Source organism: Gymnoscopelus braueri, assembly GCF_963280865.1.
Source record: "Gymnoscopelus braueri genome assembly, chromosome: 13".
Taxonomy (NCBI): Eukaryota; Metazoa; Chordata; class Actinopteri; order Myctophiformes; family Myctophidae; genus Gymnoscopelus; species Gymnoscopelus braueri.
In genome coordinates, this window is record NC_137615.1 from 44056406 (window position 1) to 44076698 (window position 20293).

At 43.7% G+C, this 20293-nt stretch overlaps 1 protein-coding gene across 1 annotated transcript; it reads right to left on the reverse strand.

Moving 5' to 3' along the window:
* Positions 1–55: 55 nt before the first annotated feature.
* LOC308099615 (transmembrane protease serine 9-like) lies at positions 56–19543 on the reverse strand (the record flags this gene model as incomplete). The annotated part of the gene is made up of 15 exons (XM_080448353.1): positions 19493–19543; positions 14049–14069; positions 13410–13569; positions 13014–13291; positions 12493–12638; positions 12353–12412; positions 9580–9889; positions 7786–8211; positions 5650–5805; positions 3428–3602; positions 3032–3309; positions 2571–2710; positions 2274–2490; positions 799–873; positions 56–78 (listed from the first exon to the last, which is right to left on the reverse strand). The coding sequence occupies exons 1-15, from the start codon at positions 19497–19499 to the stop codon at positions 56–58; spliced, it is 2472 nt and encodes an 823-aa protein (XP_080304479.1). The 5' UTR covers positions 19500–19543.
* Between the last annotated feature and the right edge of the window lie 750 nt (positions 19544–20293).

The following is a 20293-nucleotide window of genomic DNA, read 5'->3' on the forward strand; positions in this document are numbered from 1 at the left end:
GTGAGCTTTTATTGGTTGAGTCAATTCTTACCAGTGGCAACAATAGATGATGTGTTCACAGGAAGGGAGAAATTAGAGCTGGATGCAGCCGCCACGAGAGTATCAGTCACAGAAGTGGCATCTGGTGCTGTGGCATTTGCATCTATGTTGAATATTAATTCAGCCTGTACCTTTACTGATCCTGAGCTGTAAAATGTATGTTGAAACGTTTTAATGGATTTATTTACATTATTACTGTTGTAATTATGAATTATATTGCATCAACATTTTTGTTATTTATGACTACTTTAAAGGTACAAATGAATTATATGTTAGTCAATTAATAAAAAACATAGATACTTAAAACAGTAAACACCATTGGTGCATACCTGAAGCCGGTTACAACGGTGCGATTGAAATTAGAAAACTTTGTCTTATAGACGTTGTCCATCTGTAAACAGAAATTCAGTCATTGAAATAATTACAGGAATAATTCCAGAGAAACTGTAAAAGAATCATTATTATAAGTTCATTCCATGGTTCATGATTAATAGATTTACATTTAATTAATTAATAAGAATGTTCTTCTCATGTTGAAAGCTGGAGGAAGTTGTTTGTTAAAATCTATAAAACATTTTAAGTTGTTTTGTTATTTGGTAATAGTACAATATAAGCAAAACATTTTCATACAGTAGGTTTCTTTTTAAACATCATTATTAAACATTTGCCAGAAATCGATATTATAGTAAAATGCATGAAGGAATTACTGAAGATATGGAGAATTCTTTGACAGGCTTTGCATGATCATAATGGACTTACCGCTGAAGCTACTTGGGTTGCTAAGTTCTGGAATGCGGGTGAGGATGTGTTTGCAAGTGCCGGTGTGAAGGTTTGCTGTAGTTTGAATTCCAACACAACCTTTGGTGGTGCAGGTGCAGTTGTAGTCGGGATGGTGGTGGTAGGTGTAGTCTGGATGGTGGTGGTAGGTGTAGTCTGGATGGTGGTGGTAGGTGTAGTCGGGATGATGGTGGTAGGTGTAGTTGGGATGGTGGTGGTATGTGTAGTCGGGATGGTGGTGGTGGTAGGTGTAGTCGGGATGGTGGTGGTAGGTGTAGTCGGGATGGTGGTGGTAGGTGTAGTCGGGATGGTGGTGGTAGGTGTAGTCGGGATGGTGGTGGTGGTAGGTGTAGTCGGGATGGCGGTGGTAGGTGTAGTCGGGATGGTGGTGGTGGTAGGTGTAGTCGGGATGGTGGTGGTAGGTGTAGTCAGGATGGTGGTGGTAGGTGTAGTCGGGATGGTGGTGGTAGGTGTAGTCGGGATGGCGGTGGTAGGTGTAGTCGGGATGGCGGTGGTAGGTGTAGTCGGGATGGTGGTGGTGGTAGGTGTAGTCGGGATGGTGGTAGGTGTAGTCGGGATGGTGGTGGTAGGTGTAGTCGGGATGGTGGTGGTAGGTGTAGTCGGGATGGTGGTGGTGGTAGGTGTAGTCGGGATGGTGGTGGTAGGTGTAGTCGGGATGGTGGTGGTGGTAGGTGTAGTTGGGATGGTGGTGGTAGGTGTAGTCGGGATGGTGGTGGTAGGTGTAGTCGGGATGGTGGTTGTGGTAGGTGTAGTCGGGATGGTGGTGGTAGGTGTAGTCGGGATGGTGGTGGTGCTAGGTGTAGTCGGGATGGCGGTGGTAGGTGTAGTCAGGATGGTGGTGGTAGGTGTAGTCGGGATGGTGGTGGTAGGTGTAGTCGGGATGGTGGTGGTGGTAGGTGTAGTCGGGATGGCGGTGGTGGTAGGTGTAGTCGGGATGGTGGTGGTGGTAGGTGTAGTCGGGATGGTGGTGGTAGGTGTAGTCGGGATGATGGTGGTGGTAGGTGTAGTCGGGATGGTGGTGGTAGGTGTAGTCGGGATGGTGGTGGTGGTAGGTGTAGTCGGGATGGCGGTGGTGGTAGGTGTAGTCGGGATGATGGTGGTGGTAGGTGTAGTCGGGATGGTGGTGGTGGTAGGTGTAGTCGGGATGGTGGTGGTAGGTGTAGTCGGGATGATGGTGGTGGTAGATGTAGTCGGGATGGTGGTGGTAGGTGTAGTCGGGATGATGGTGGTGGTAGGTGTAGTCAGGATGGTGGTGGTGGTAGGTGTAGTCGGGATGGTGGTGGTAGGTGTAGTCGGGATGATGGTGGTGGTAGGTGTAGTCAGGATGGTGGTGGTAGGTGTAGTCGGGATGGTGGTGGTGGTAGGTGTAGTCGGGATGGTGGTGGTGGTAGGTGTAGTCGGGATGGTGGTGTTTGTAGGTGTAGTCGGGCCCTCACAGGTGATGTTCAGGTCACTGTTAGTTCCAGAGGAGGTGAAGGTGACAAATCCTGGCTGGTCGCTGGTTATCTGACTGTTGATCCAAGACTGGTACTGAGACACTCTGACGTAGACTTCAGGAAGATTAGGCAGGGCGCAAGGCACACCGAAGCTCACTATTCCAGACTGAATCCAGCGGGCACCTTCTTTGCTCACCATTGGGCCTCCTGAATCTCCCTGTAGGGAAACACATACTGCATTAAAACAATGAGATATTTCCAGGAAGAAATAATGAACACAACCATTCAAATGATCACCTGACATGAGCCCTTCCCTTTCCGTCCAGCACAGATCATATTGTCAGTGATTCTGCCCACTCCATAGTTGCAGTTACACTGTCTGTTCCCCACCACTGGAACCTCCACCTCCTGGAGGTTTTGGGGGGAAGGGAGGGCAACTAGGGAGACACAAAGTTAGTTTCATGAGCAAATGACTATATCAAATGTTTTGTTTTCTTTAATCAGTCAACTGACCCGCTGCATAACGGTGATGACTACCTGATATGAACATATCTCCCATTCTCTCTTTCTGTACTGCACCATTTATAAGATACATGGCTTTAAATGTACTACTCTGACCTACTCACTACCTGTAAACCAAACCAGATCATCAGACACTGAGGTAAACATATAAATCTGTGTGTTTATTTCTTAAATTAATTCACCCGGTATGAAATGCTACAAACAAAATGGGCTTTTTAAAAATGCAATATACTCACTACCACTTCCAATTCTGCCCCAGCCAGTGACCCAGCTGTTGATGCCACTGTAGAAGGTGCTCCCCGATGCTGCCAGGCAGACTGGTCGGATATAGTCAGTAAACGGCACCGGTGATGCAAGTTTCAGAAGAGCGATGTCATTATCATAAGTATCACTGTTGTAGTTGGGGTTGCGGATGACCTGGCTAACCGACCGAGAGACCGTGTTGGGGTTGGTTTGTTTTAAACTCTGCAGACCCAGATAAACAGTGACACCAGATGTGTCATGTGTATGATTACTAGGAGTAAAGAAAAAAGACAATCCATAATGAGCACAATATTCACTTTTCTTTTTGCAAGTATTAATGAACTGGTCTTGTGAGAGTAGCGGATCTCTTGCTGGTAATAATACCCCACCTGTTGAAGCAGTGAGCAGCTGACAGCACCCATTCCTTGTTAATAAGAGATCCTCCACAGAGAGAAGTTTTTGTAAGTATAAGGGCCTGCCAGGGCCAGCTCCCAGCTGGAGCGTCTTCACCTCCAACTATCCTAGTGTTCAGAGGAGCCTGGCCACACACTGAGAGAAACACAACTGTCAATAGATCTGGGTGGCAAAGCCAATAGAGTAATGCTTAATTTATGTGCTGTCATACGATGAAGTGTAAATCAGGCTTAACCACTTCAACAGGACTCTATACTATATTCCACAGTTCTTCTACAACAAATCTCTTCGCTGAAAATAGCCAATCTACAATGCTTTGTAGCTCACATGTGTGAATTTGTACAACTGAATGAATGGGGAAATAGCTTAGGCTGTATATATGCAGCAAATGTTCACCATGTAAGTAAAGGTAAAAGGTGTGTCACTGAAGACTAAATATCTGTGTTCTGTTTTAGGACTTAGACTGGGGTTTTACATACAGTAAATGTTCGTAACCTTATTGACTCTGAACCTAAATATGGGTCAACTGGCTATGTTAGACTAAATGAGCAGCCTTAGCAGGGAATTATTGCTCTTTAGCCAGGTAAAAGAAACAATAAAATAAAACTTTACTTACCATCTAATTGTGAGTGAGTCCCCGAAAAAAGAAATGGAAACAAGCTATTAAAATGACAAATTTAAATAATTTACAGCACATCATTTGTTTTGTTCATCAGGGAAGAGGGAACAGAGGTGCTGTATACACTGTGTCTCAACGTTTGGGTTCATTTTTACACTGTTAGAGTTAAATTAACACTGAGGATTTTACAGTTTAGGTTGGGATACCAGAGATAAACACAATTGTATCACATGGGCGTCCGTGGCCGAATTGAAATGAAAAAGGTTTAAGAGTCACTGCTGTACTACATAAAGTGTCTTTACCAGTCATTGGGTTTAGTCATTATAGTCATTATATAAGTGTTGTGTGCAAACAGCTTCAGCTATAGGTGGGTTTTTCTGGCTTCAAAGGAAATATCTTCATCTTGACAAAAGGTCTGGAGGTTAATTATTATGGTTATAAACAAAGGGACCTTGCAAAACAAATACAGTCTCATCCTGATGTCTTTAATCCCAGTTTGTTTTTGGAATCACTCATTCATTCATTACTCAGAGATTCTAAATGATCAACACACCAGGTGTAAACATTCCATCAATGTTTCTGATACTTAAACCAAATAGAACATTTAGTTTGGACTATTATGTTACAATTTAAGGTACTGTAACTAATCTTTTATTTGTGCGTGCGCACACACACACACACACACACACACACACACACACACACACACACACACACACACACACACACACACACACACACACATTGTGTGCACGTGCGCACACAGACACATACACACACACACGCAAGCACACACACACACACGAACACACACACACGAACACACACGCACACGCACACACACACACACACACACACACACACACACACACACACACACACACACACACACACACACACACACACAACTTGCTTGCTTGCTTATATTATCTCTCTCTCTCTCTTGTACACACACACACACACACAGACACACACTTTTTTCTTATCAAGTTTAAATAGGTAAAAAATACCCTTTACATTTCTTTATTGGAACAAGGCTTCATGATATCCTCAGAAATAGCCATTTTAACGCAACAAAATTGTTTATCATAATTTTTATTAATTCTGATGGTCTCTATAAAAAAGTGACACTGTGGTGTTAGGGTCCGAAATGACCCGGCAGAGAAGTGTGGCTCAATTCCCCCCAAATTATCAATATTAAATGTTTACATGTTTGAGAGTGAGAGAGACTTGTACTCAATTGGCATTTGCTATCAGGAGTCTAATAAAGTTTGAGTTTATGAAAAATAAATGACTTTTTACCTTCTATGGTATACGGGTCAAAAATTACCCTAACACACCAAGTGTCACTATTTTTAATAATATAAAAAATAATTAAAGTTAAAAAAACTAAAACAAGTATTTTTTTTATTATTCTTTTTTGGAAGTGTGCTCTATAGTCTATTATTGCTAGATAACATAATTATCCATTGTCTTCATTAGAGGAAATGTAATGAGTGAATTTTAATATTTTTATAATTGAAAACAAGATACATTGAAAGATGAAACCCTAACCTGTAGTTGGTTGCAGGCCAGCACAGGTGACGCTCAAGTCACTGTTAGTCCCAGAGGAAGTGAAGGTGATAAATCCTGGCTGGTCGCTGGTTATCTGACTGTTGATCCAAGACTGGTACTGAGACACTCTGGCGTAGACTCCAGGTATATTAGGCTGGGCGCAACCCACACCGAAGCTCACTGTTCACTTTTATAGCCAACCTAGTTTTCTGCTTTGTGCAGAGTTAAACAACGGTTACTAAGCCCAAATGAAAGGGCAGAGAGAGGAGAGAGTCTAAGGCATTACTCGTACCAAATGTCTTTTAAGGTGATTTATTTTACTAATAACACATACAATACATTTAGGTAAATAGGTAATAAAACCTGGTAAGAGAGAAAATAAGCACAGAACATTCACAGTATTAAAGATATGACTTCATCCCATTATGAACACATCAAACATACAATCATTTACAATGCTTTACTTACTATTGACTTTCCACTCTCTTCCAGACGATCAATGGGTCACTCAAGAACCCATATTCGAGGGACAACCCATGGCCAGTTACTTATCGAATCTGAAGTTTGTTCCTAGACAGGCTCCTTTATAAACTTCTCACACAGTGCCCTCCTTCAGGGAGGTTCAAGCAACCGGAAGTTCTGTTTACCCACAAAGCCTTGCGATTGCCTGCCGCTTCCTGTCACACTCTCTTCAGAGCTCCCCCGCTCGGAGTTGCTATCTCTTTTGTTTAGAAACCCACCACCTGATAGCGAGACCTGTTCCCTATCTTCCACACAAAGGCCTATTGTCTCTGGTATGCAAGAAGTCTTTGAAGCTCAGGAGCACAGCAGGGAGCCTGCCTCTGCCCACTCTGTACCACTAGGCTCAACTCAAACAGTACATGTTTGCTAACTCCTGCAGGACAATAAAAGCACATTGCTGTTGCACCAATAATAATACACAGTTATCTTTCATAATCATGGATTATTCCACACCTGCCACCTGTGATAACTGAACCCTGTTCAGTTCTCTCACAACCAACCTCTACTACCACCATTCACTGTGAGCTTTTTTGGCTTCTTAAATCATGGCTTAGGTCAGTATTTGGCGAAAGTATGGCGGAAAAGTTCGATTTCATCTCTGTAAACTGCTCTGATCCCACACTCATACAGGTTACATTCTCAACACAATTTTCACACATTGTCTTTAAGTGGCTCTAAACCCATATTTTGGAATAATTTACAGTTCAACTTAACTTTCTCAATTTGTAATCTTTAAACTTTTTTAGGAATTCAAATTGTTTTGGAAAACTTTTCTTCTCCCACTTTTTTCCCTAGTAAGTCAATGTCCTATTTAGGGCATGTTGCCATGGTAATTGACATTGTAACTTGGGCAAAGGATTTAAAAGATTTTAAAATGGCTGATCTACAATCTTACCTTTAAGAAACTTCACTCTGCATTTAAACCTCCAGTCCACATCCCAAATGCTTTTTATACAATCAACAAATAATAATTCAAAAGGGCCTGATTGCTCAGATCATGAGTCCACATCAGTACTGAATAATTTTGTTGTTATGGAAGAACCTTCCAAATTATTGTTGCATTTTGACTTAGTGGCATATTGTCGGCAGTAAATTAATACATTTCATTATGCAAGTTATTTCTTCTGGTAATATCGTAAACACTACAAATGATACATTCATTTACACAATATCTCTCGAAATTCCTAAGTAAACAGTCGCTCAAATAAGACATTTCGATTTTTTAGACACCACGTTGGCATCTTTTTCGCTTATTGTCCGCACCGCGTACCACTGTTCACAGCTCCTAACTGGATAGACCTGTTAGTCAAGCCTGTTCGTTTGTCAGTGTCACTTTGCTGGCGCCACCAGCCACCAGTGGAACTGCAATCCCACCACCAGCCCGCGCTGATGACTGTGGTGGGACAGTGACTTTCTGCTTCAACTTTTCCTTCTTCCCTCGCAATTTCCCCACGACCCACCGGACTGGTGCGAAGGGTTTACGTGGCTTGCAGGTTTCACATTTGCATTTTTTCAGGAGGTCAGGAGGCTTGCAGTTTTCACAATTGCATTTTTTCAGGAGGTCAAGAGGCTTGCAGTTTTCACAATTGCATTTTTTCACCTCGACTGGTCTGGGTCTTGTCGCTACTGACCTCCCACCTTGGCCCAACAGGGCTTCAGGCTCGGGACGGCCACCTTTCTTAGGTGGTGCCATGACGCTCTGCACTGGTGTGATGTCGGTGTGTGAATTGGTGTCGGTCTTCCCCTCGGCTGTCTCTACTTCGACCGTCACGTCCCCCGCGGCGCCCTCTGGATGGATATCCCCTGCAGCTGTCTCCGCAGCAGCAGCAATACCGTCTGATGGCACTCTTCTGGCCGCCAGTGGGACTGCAATCCCACCAACCCCCTTCTGGGGGCTTCTCTCAGCCGCCGCCGAGAAAGAGCGTGGAGCTCTGCTCCACCCAGCCCCCCCCGCAGGGGGGTGGAGAAGGGATAGTTTATCTTTAATCTTCACCTTCTTTTTTCTAGTTACAGCCCCACCAGGACGACGCATTCTCTTTGCCTGACGTAGCACCCCGCCCCTCTCTTTCCGAGCGGGCGCACGGATGCCAGTTTTTACCCACTCAGACTTCTTTCTGAGGGGTTCTGGGGGAGCTGGTTTGGCGCCCAGTCCCCGTTTTCGGACAGACCCGACTGGTCTGTCTTCGGCGGCTCCCTTCTTGAACGCCACCGGTCCGCTGGTAGCTGGTTCCCTGCCACCTTTCTTAGACGGGCCCTTGGAGCAAACGCCACCCTTGACAGGCCTGACTGGTCTGCTTTGGGCCATCTGCCTGCCACCTTTCGTAGACGGGCGCTTGGAGCGAACGCCACCCTTGACAGGCCTGACTGGTCTGCTTTGGGCCATCTGCCTGCCACCTTTCGTAGACGGGCGCTTGGAGCGAACGCCACCCTTGCCAGGCGACTCGGATCCCTTCTTCTCCGTGTTGAGTGGGCTGGCGGCGACGTCCGTCGCAGCAGCGGCGTCTACTGACGCCCTCGCCGGCTTCTCTCCTGGTTCAGCGACCTCCAGTGACTGGCTCCCCTCTGCGTCGAGTGGATTGGTGAAGACTTTCACCGCCGTGGCGACGTCCATTGAAGCGGCCTCCCTGGCGGTCTGCTCATCTGCGACGTTGGCTCCCTCTGGTCGATCCCCCTCGGCTTCCTCCGCAGGCGTCTCGTCCCCAGGTCCAGCTCCATCGATCACCAGTGGCACCTTTGCAGCTGCTCTCTCGATCGCAGCGTGGAATGGGGTCTCCCCTGCAGCTTCTCTCGCTTCTCTCGCGATCTCCAGTGGCACCTCCCCCGCCGCCGATGGCTCCTCTCCGCCGGCCGTCACGACCTCCTCGGCGCCTTCCCTGCGTGTCGTGATGAGGAGATATCCCTCCGCCGCGTTGTCCATCGAAGCTGCTCTCTCGATCTCCAGTGACTGGTTCTCCGCAGTTACTTCCTCAGGATTGACCTCCTTCTCCGCGTGGTCCCTCGGAGCAGCGTGGAAAGGGGTCTCTGCCTCCCTCGGAGCGTGGAAAGGGGTCCCTGCCTCCCTCGGAGCAGCGTGGAAAGGGGTCTCAGCGTTGTCCCTTGCAGTAGTGATGCCATCTGGTTTCACTCTGAGGACTGCTGGCCCAGCTGATCCATCTGTAGGTGTGACATTCCTACCCCCCTCTGCAGCGTGGTCTGCTTCCTGCTTTATGACCGAATCTGCTGCCTTATCTGTGGAGATAGTCATTTGCCCTTCCCCCACAGCAGGGGAATGTGGATTCACTGGGGGGTTTAACCATTTGGTCAACTGGGCTTCCTTTCTTTCCCTCAGCTGCTGATATTTATTGCACATCTCTGTTTCCTTAAGCCTAGAGACATGGCCTTCCCACCCCAGCATTGCTTCCTCAAGATAACCGAGTCTCCTAGATAACTCACGCCCTTTCTTATTTTGCGCCATGCTGGACGCGGCCTGTGAGCTGATCTTCTCAGCCTCCTCTAAAGCCTGCACTAATTCCTGGACTAGATTGTGCATTTGCACTTTCACATAGTTGGACCAAAAGTAGGTCACAAATTTCTGGTCTGTTTCAACAAACCTCTGTTCACAAGCTTCTATCATCTTGTAAACCTCAGATGCGTCGCTGCCACTTTCTATAAGCTTGGTGATATAATCACCTGTAATCTCATAGAGTCTAGTAAAAACTGTCCTCAGATGCTCTTTCTTTGTGGCTAGCTCTTTGGGCTGCCACTGAAAAGACATATCATCTTCAGCCAACACTATTTCCCACTCAAAGACTTTCTTTGCTGCTCTCACTCTTTCAGCTAACTCTGCCATTTCCCCTGTTTGGGTATAAGGTCTCTTAGTTAGTCTTAATTCAATGGGCTGTGACAGCAATCGTCAGTTATTTTTAGCAAGTAACAGTGTTGTTTCAGCCTTTAGCTATATAACAACAATAATTAATTAACACTGTGTTTAACCTGTAAAATAGCACCCACCCTATCAGCATTCCACGCAAGAAGCCTTTTAATGGTCTACTTACATTAGTTAATTTTGTTAATTAATACTGGATAGGATATATTTTGCTCTACCAATGTACATTCTAGTATTTAACCCACAATGATTACCATTGATCCCCTGTTCTTGTACACCAATCATCTAGTTACTCACAGTATCAGTCTATCAAAGTCTGGTTAGACAGTGTATTACTGGTAGCCAATTCCCCACCCCCTCCCAGTGGCTGTTAGCTTAGCACTATGCTAGACAAAGGAAAAGTTAGCTGGTAGCAACCCCCACCCCCTCTGGTACGCTAATCAAACTTTTAACGGTAGCCTATAGCTACATAACCTGTGGTTAGCTTCTAGCTTCTCCCTCAGCTCCTTATCCTTAGCTCAGACAATAGAATCTGTTAGCACGCAGCATCCCCAAATCTACAGTCCTTTCTCCACACTTTTTGCAAACTGTGGGGCTTTGTTCATAGCACCTGGTTGGTTCTCTTCCCGGTAGCCTTCTCACGGTAGCGCCCGTACGGTCTCGACAATAGTAGCTGTCCTTTTCAAGCAACAGCTGTCTCCGTCCTTCGTGGATTCGATGACTCTCTTTTGTGCTGTGACTGTTGGAGACTCTTTGTCCCACACCGACCCTTTCGGCGCTGATTTCCACTCTAACATTAGTTCATTTCTCCAGTGTTAGTGCTGATAACCTATTTTAACCTGTCCCATAACCAGGTCTAATAGATACTTTGTTACAACTCACTTCTCATCTTAAAGAGACAGTGTGTTTTCATTCCTATGGCTATAGGAGTTTTTATACTGTTATTTCTTTATATAACACGCATAATTCAATTACTTTTAGTGTGTCATATCTTTACAACAACACAAAATCACACAATTATACCATCCGCTTCAAGGGCCTAATACCTATCTAGCTATTACATAGGCTACCACGGTTTTATAATTGTTTAATTACTTGGTAATTTATACTCTGTAATAAGCGGAGTTCAAACACAGTGTCCTTCGCTTATTAACTCTAAGCTGTCCCCCTCGAGGACACTACAGTCTTATTACAGTGTAACAAGCAGAGTTCCAATTACTAAACTCAGATAAGTTTCCTCCGGAGACTATCATTAGTTTATTTACTTGTAATTAATACTTTAAACCTAAAGAAATCCCTTCCAGGGATTACTAGAGTTTAATAACTGTGTTATACCTATGATAACACGGTTAATCAACTTAACTCATAGATGTCTCTCTTAAGAGACACTACAGTTTAATAACTGCGTAATTTAACGGTTAAACCTAAAATCCCCTCCGGGGATTACTAGAGTTTAATAACTGTGTTATATTTCTGTATAACACGGCTATTCCGCCTAAAACTCATAGATGCCTCCTCCGGGGGCATAAATAGTTTTATTACTGTTCACTTTTATAGCCAACCTAGTTTTCTGCTTTGTGCAGAGTTAAACAACGGTTACTAAGCCCAAATGAAAGGGCAGAGAGAGGAGAGAGTCTAAGGCATTACTCGTACCAAATGTCTTTTAAGGTGATTTATTTTACTAATAACACATACAATACATTTAGGTAAATAGGTAATAAAACCTGGTAAGAGAGAAAATAAGCACAGAACATTCACAGTATTAAAGATATGACTTCATCCCATTATGAACACATCAAACATACAATCATTTACAATGCTTTACTTACTATTGACTTTCCACTCTCTTCCAGACGATCAATGGGTCACTCAAGAACCCATATTCGAGGGACAACCCATGGCCAGTTACTTATCGAATCTGAAGTTTGTTCCTAGACAGGCTCCTTTATAAACTTCTCACACAGTGCCCTCCTTCAGGGAGGTTCAAGCAACCGGAAGTTCTGTTTACCCACAAAGCCTTGCGATTGCCTGCCGCTTCCTGTCACACTCTCTTCAGAGCTCCCCCGCTCGGAGTTGCTATCTCTTTTGTTTAGAAACCCACCACCTGATAGCGAGACCTGTTCCCTATCTTCCACACAAAGGCCTATTGTCTCTGGTATGCAAGAAGTCTTTGAAGCTCAGGAGCACAGCAGGGAGCCTGCCTCTGCCCACTCTGTACCACTAGGCTCAACTCAAACAGTACATGTTTGCTAACTCCTGCAGGACAATAAAAGCACATTGCTGTTGCACCAATAATAATACACAGTTATCTTTCATAATCATGGATTATTCCACACTCACTATTCCAGACTGAATCCAGCAGGCACCTTCTTTGCTCACCATTGGGCCTCCTGAATCTCCCTATAGGGAAACACATACTGCATTAAAACAATGAGATATTTCCAGGAAGAAACAATGAACACAACTATTCAAATGATCACCTGACATGAGTCCTTCCCTCCAGCACTAAGTCCAGCACAGATCATATTGTCAGTGATTCTGCCCACTCCATAGTTGCAGTTACACTGTCTGTTCCCCACCACTGGAACCTCCACTTCCTGGAGGTTTTGGGGGGAAGGGAGGGCAACTAGGGAGACACAAAGTTAGTTTCATGAGCAAATGACCATATCAAATGTTTTGTTTTCTTTAATCAGTCAACTGACCTGCTGCATAACGGTGATGACTACCTGATATGAACATATCTCCCATCCTCTCTTTCTGTACTGCACCATGTATAAGATACATGGCTTTAAATGTACTACTCTGACCTACTCACTACCTGTAAACCAAACCAGATCATCAGGCAATGAGGTAAACATATAAATCAATAATCATTCCCTCATCTTAATCAATGTGTGTTTATTTCTTCATTTAATTATCGACGACGACCAGGGACAAATTAATTCACCCGGTATGAAATGCTACAAACAAAATGGGCTTTGTTTTGATTCACTATACTCACGATCAGTTCCAATGGTGCCCCAGCCAGTGATCCAGCTGTCGATACCACTGTAGAAGGTGCTTCCCGATGCTGCCAGGCAGACTGGTCGGATATAGTCGGTAAACGTCACCGGTGATGCAAGTTTCAGAAGAGCGATGTCATTATCACTAGTTACACTGTTGTAGTTGTTGTGGCGGATGACCTGGCTAACCGACCGAGAGACCGTGTTGGGGTTGGCTTGTTGAGCACTCTGCAGACCCAGATAAACAGTGACACCAGATGTGTCATGTGTATGATTACTAGGAGTAAAGAAAAAAGACAATCCATAATGAGCACAATATTCACTTTTCTTTTTGCAAGTATTAATGAACTGGTCTTGTGAGAGTAGCGGATCTCTTGCTGGTAATAATACCCCACCTGTTGAAGCAGTGAGCAGCTGACAGCACCCATTCCTTGTTAATAAGAGATCCTCCACAGAGAGAAGTTTTTGTAAGTATAAGGGCCTGCCAGGGCCAGCTCCCAGCTGGAGCGTCTTCACCTCCAACTATCCTGGTGTTCAGAGGAGCCTGGCCACACACTGAGAGAAACACAACTGTCAATAGATCTGGGTGGCAAAGCCAATAGAGTAATGCTTAATTTATGTGCTGTCATACGATGAAGTGTAAATCAGTCTAAACCACTTCAGCAGGACTCTATACTAGATTCCACAGTTCTTCTACAACAAATCTCTTCGCTGAAAATAGCCAATCTACAATGCTTTGTAGCTCACATGTGTGAATTTGTACAACTGAATGAATGGGGAAATAGCATAGGCTGTATATGCAGCAAATGTTCACCATGAAAGTAAAGGTAAAAGGTGTGTCACTGAAGACTAAATATCTGTGTTCTGTTTTAGGACTTAGACTGGGGTTTTACATACAGTAAATGTTCGTAACCTTATTGACTCTGAACCTAAATATGGGTCAACTGGCTAGGTTAGACTAAATGAGCAGCCTTAGCAGGGAATTATTGCTCTTTAGCCAGGTAAAAGAAACAATAAAATAAAGCTTTACTTACCATCTAATTGTGAGTGAGTCCCTGAAAAGGAATGGAAACAAGCTATTAAAATGACAAATTTAAATAATTTACAGCACATCATTTGTTTTGTTCATCAGGGAAGAGGGAACAGAGGTGCTGTACACACTGTTTCTCAACGTTTGGATTCATTTTTACACTCTTAGAGTTAAATTAACACTGAGGATTTTACAGTTTAGGTTGGGGTACCAGAGATAAACACAATTGTATCACATGGGCGTCCGTGGCCGAATGCATATCCTTGAAATGAAAAAGGTTTAAGAGTCACTGCTGTACTACATAAAGTGTCTGTACTAGTCATTGGGTTTAGTCATTATAGTCATTATATAAGTGTTGTGTCAATGTGTGCAAACAGCTTCAGCTATAGGTGGGTTTTTCTGGCTTGATAGGAAATATCTTCATCTTGATAAAACGTCTGGAGGACGGTATTAACTAGCCTATAGAAACGGGGAGAACATGCAAACTCCACACAGAGAGGCCCTTTCGCCAACCCCACCTAGGGTATGGGCGCTGATGACGCGGAGGAGAAGACACGCCCACAGCGTCCCCGGCTGGAATCAAACGCAGGACCTTCTAGCTGTGAGGCGACATCGCTACCGACTGCGCCACCGTGCCCCCTTGAAAATAACCATTTTTAACCACCCCCAGAAATAGCCATTTTAACACAACAAAAATATTTATCATCATTTTAATTAATTCTGAAAGTCTCTATAAAAAAAGTGACACTTGTGGTGTTAGGGTCCGAAATGACCCGGCAGAGAAGTGTGGCTCAATTCCCCCCAAATTGTCAATATTCAATGTTTACATGTTTGAGATTGAGAGAGACGCATTTGCTATCAGGAGTAAAATAAAGTTTGAGTTTATGAAAAATAAATGACTTTTTACCTTCTATGGTAAACGGGTCAAAAATAACCCTAACACCACTAGTGTCACTATTTTTTATAATATTAAAACATTTTAAATTTAAAAAAAGAAAACAAGTATTTCTTCAATATTTTTTTTTTGGAAGTGTGTTCTAATTATTATTCTTAATTATTCTATTATAGCTAGATAACATCATTATCCATTGCCTTCATTATAGGAAATTTAATGAGTGAATTTTAACATTTTTATAATAGAAAACAAGATATATTGAAAAATGAAACCCTAGCCCTAACCCAACATAATATTTTAAAAAGTGTTTACATGGATATGGATGCATTACAAGTCAGCTATGAGGTGGGAGAAAAAATATATACATTTTTTAATTTTTTGAGTATTTTGGGCTGATTTAAATCACGGGTCAAATTTGACCCGCTAACACCACAAGTGGATGCAGTTTTCTAGCACAATGCAATGGTTAAACTAATAGTAAGATCCACTGCATTCTGCATAATCAAGCATAAGATCTAGAACAAATTATGTGGCATTAAACTAGAGAGTCTTAATGAGCGAGTCACCATGAGGTGAAGTTCCCTTTGGTTTAACATCTAATGAACTGAAGCATTGAGCATGACCATGAGACAAGTCTCATATGATCTTGGTACCATTTATGGTGTGTCCACCAAAGGAGTCATCATGAAGTGCACTGCATGAGGTGTCAGCTGTGCAGCAGACCTACAGTATAGTTCTATTCTATGTCTCACAACTGACAATCAAATACTTTTTGAAAATTATACATTCAGATCATCACACTCTGTCATTAGGGATGTGACATTTTGGGGTAGGGAATGTTTCCAGAGTTAATTGACAGCAAATTCTTATTTAGTCTTAATCTTAGTCTTTTGAATAACACACCATTTAGTTATTTAGCTATTTTCTTTGTGTTTGTTATGATTTCGGTAGCCACGCTGCCAAAGAAATGGATGGTTCTACACAAATTGTATGCTACAGTGGAGTGCACAGACATTTTGAGCAGGGGTCATCACCATGGCAGCTTGTGATGGACATTTTCATTAATATTTCAATTTTGCCACGGACATGCAAAATAATCATCTTACCAAAAACACAGTGGCCTAGCCCTAAATGTATACTAATGGACTCCTAATGAGTCATAGGGTCTATTCCAATGTGCTGCACGTTTTAAAACGATAGTATGTCTGCATTAACTACTGAGCCACTTAACGACCAACAGATTCAATCCTAATAATTTGGGATAATAATAATTGAGTCTCATCAGTACAGACTTGCTTCAACCTCAAAATGAACACTTAGCTGCAAAGGTGAGTGCGTGTGTAATATTATACATCATATGGCTAATATATTGCTGGCTTTTCAAAAGACAGCGTTACTTGAGGAAAGAGGGAGATCAAGTTCTACCAGCTAAACTATTTGGTTTGGCATAGTATGGTAGCTACTGGATTCCATTAAGGTGATCAGGTATTCTCTGTTGATGAGAAAGTCCAAGGTTTGATTTATTAGACATAATAATTACATGTTAAATGCTTCTCACGGAAACGTCAAGGATAAAATGCCAATGGAACACTGGAACATGGAAACTTGAGAGGCAAAAAAGATATGTACATGATGAGTGATTAATGAAGGCCAAGCCTAGCTCTGGTCCATACCCTAGACAGTGGAGTTCCTGTTCCCTTAAGGCTATGCTACCGATGAGCCAATACGACCGCACCACAGGCTACATAACCTGTCGTTGGGAGTAAAAATAAGAAATACACTTTCGCTACTCACCAAAACTGAGACGGTTTTATGGAGTTGAAAGACAACTCTATAGGTGGGAGCACTCTGAGCCCCCCCCCCCCCCCCCCCTCACGTCTAAAATACACTTTTTGGCCAAAATGTAAAATAATCCACCGGACGGAAAGACACTTCCTGGTCTACAAGCTCACAACATGCCGTGATGTGTTGTGATTGATTGATTTGGATAAGGGATCCCTAACCTTAGTGGGGAACATAGAACCCGGGGAACATAGGGATGACCCCGTTTTAAAATGTGTAGCGGCGCGCTGTGGAATAGAGTAGACAATATGGCACACCAGGAGTTAATTATTATATATTTAGGGCTAGGCGGGCTTATGTGATTCTGGTAATATTACCTTTTTTTAAAAGCACATTTTGCTATTTTCACAGAATTGAGGCAGTTATTAGCAATCATTTGGTTTAGCTTAGTCTTGTTGTCTTCACCTGATGCAATTGTGTGTACAGTTACCATGTGCAATAGGCCTACTAAAAATCTCCTGCAACTCATGTAATGAGCATTTTACTTTAGAGTCACCAAAGTATTTTGGTAACGCATTTTATTATGTTTCTATAATGAATAAAATATATAAGAATGTGCCACGGACATAGACATGTCTTGCCACGGACATGTTTGTCCGTGTACAGACATGTTGATGACCCCTGCGCAAGGGGCTTTCCCGTGCAAAAGTTGCTATTTTGGGACACCAGCCTTATCCGCAAAACACCTGCACTACCCGTTACATTATTTATAGGTGTGGTTTTGGCCAAGGCCAAGGCCCGAAACTCAAAACCATTGGCCAAAGGGTGGCGCTGTAGCAATCAATTGAAAATGCCAACTTTGACCAGGTACAACTCATGCCCTGTTTGACCTACAGACATGAAACTTCGATACACACATGCGTCTCCTCATGCCGAACAACTTTCACACTCTGACTTTTGAATTTTGACCTTTAGCTCTCCCACCATTTTGAATTATATGAAAAGCAGTTCAAATCAAACTCCTCCTGGGATTTTTGAGCAATCTGCACGAAACTGTCTACACATGAACTTTGGACCTATACCAACAGATTTATGGGGCTGGATTTTGTCTAAGTGAAAACGTTAAGCTTTTATGAGCCAATGAATATTGCAGTTTTATGACAATTATTCATCTGCCCCTAAGACATACATGTAGACTCACATTTGTTTGAAACTTAATGTAGACGGTCATTCAAAATATCACTGAAACCAATCTTACTCCAATTGGCCAAAGGGGGGCGCTATAGCAATTTTTTGAAAATGCAAACTTTAAAGTCATGCCTCGTTTGGCTGAAAGTTGTGAAACTTGCTTACACTTGTGCCGTGACTCATGAGGAACACATGTATCATTTTGACCAGTAAGCACCGCCCTTAGATTTTCCACAATTTTGAGCAGTTTAAAAAACACTTGTTTTTGACAGTTCTGGCTTAACCGTGCATACACTTTTTACGAAACTCGGCCATATGGTAGATGGTCATGAAAAACTATCAAGAGTTTTGTTAAATAGATTTTTTAATAACTCTTTTTACACATTAGGAAAACAATCAGCTTGAGTGTGCAAAGAGGGGTGGGTGGCTAAGGAGGTTAGTGCAGAGCTGTCAGAACCAAGTCTCTACTGGGTGCTTAGGCAGAGGGGAGTATGGTGGTTGGGGTTGGTTGAAGAGGTAAAAGGGGGTCTGGTCTAGAGTTTAGTGGGCCTAGGGTTCCCCTCAGGTGGGTAGAGGGGAGTGGGGGTCACTGGATTGCTCCCTGGGCACTTGGAGCACAGAAGAGCAAAGTTATAGGAGCCAAGCAGACCCTGAGCTTCTCCTCTCCCCATGTCCAAGGTGCAAAATCCCCAACATCTGGCTCAGACATGTCCCATTAAAGATAGTGGGGCACTTGGGACCCCAGGACGAGTGCTCATAGGCAGTTAAAGAGAATGGGGCTTGTCGGTCCGTGATGGTAGTTCTAAGACCTCCATGTTGTGCATCGCAATAGCCAAATTCCAATATTCAAGTGTCCATCCTCACGTCCTCCAAGTCAGGCAGACGGGAGTGTCCCTATGTCAGACTGGCTCACAGGAGAGTCGGTGTCTGGTTGGTGGCTGACCATTAATATTCCCAGGGCCCCCCAGTGACTTATCATTATGGCTCAGAGCCTCCTCTCCCCTCTCCAGAACAGCTCCAGAACAAAAAATGTAGTCTGACCATTAGGTGTATGCAGAAAGCAATGCTTGTTTGTTGGATAGCAGCAGGGACACAGCGTGGATGTCAGTTAGATTGGGATTCTATGGGGAAAATGGAGCTATGAGCATCATGGGCTGTCCCCTATGCCTTCTTGCTGTTACAATTATCCAGAAGAAATTGCAAGGTTCAAGGTTATTGCCATCGTCCATCTTCCCCACATAAAGAAAATTACTTAAGTACAGTACTGAAGCAAATGTACTTAATTACTGTTCACCACTAGTAAGGCAACAGAGATTCTACTCTACTCAGAGATTCTATTCTACTCTGGAACCAACTCCCCCTGCAAGTTAGACAGGCCACTTCGTTGTCCACTTTTAAAAATCTTTTAAAAACTCAGAATGGCCTTTAGCTAGAAGGAATAGTCAGCTAGTTCTCTGCTTTCACTCTTATTTTTGGTCTTATTATTTTTGTATGGTTCCTTTGTTTTTACATGTTTTTGAAAAGTGCTATATAAATAAAGTTTATTATATATATATATATATATATATTATTATATTACTCACCTCTCATCAGTAACGTTAGCAGAGCTGCTACACGGAGTAGTTGGCAGACAGTCATCGTGTGTGTGTGTGTGTGTGTGTGTGTGTCACTGAAGTCATGAGTCAAGAATGCCAGAGTCACCCCCCTCCTGAAGAAACCGACACTTGACCCCTCTGAGATCAAGAACTACAGACCGGTTTCCCTTCTATCCTTCCTATCTAAAACTCTCGAACGTGCTGTCTTTAAACAACTGTCCTCCTACCTCCACCAGAACAACCTCCTGGACTCCAACCAGTCTGGGTTCAAAGTGGGTCACTCGACAGAGACTGCCCTCCTGGCAGTGACGGAGTCGCTCCATGCCGCTAGAGCGAACTCTCTCTCCTCCGTCCTGATACTCCTGGACCTGTCTGCAGCGTTCGACACGGTGAACCATCAGATCCTCCTCTCCACCCTCGAGGGGATGGGTGTCTCAGGCTCTGCACTCTCCCTGTTTGCATCCTACCTGACGGGTCGCTCCTACCAGGTGATGCTGAGAGGGTCTGTGTCAGAACCACACAGGCTCACAACTGGGGTTCCCCAAGGCTCGGTTCTGGGTCCTCTTCTTTTCTCTCTCTACACTACATCTCTTGGTGCTGTCATCCACTCCCATGGCTTTTCCTACCACTGCTATGCCGATGACACCCAGCTGATCCTCTCATTCCCCCCCTCTGATACCCAAGTGGAGGCACGCATTGCTGCTTGTCTGGCTGACATCTCGGAGTGGATGTCGACAAACCACCTGAAGCTCAACCTGGACAAGACCGAGCTGATGTTCCTCCCGGGGA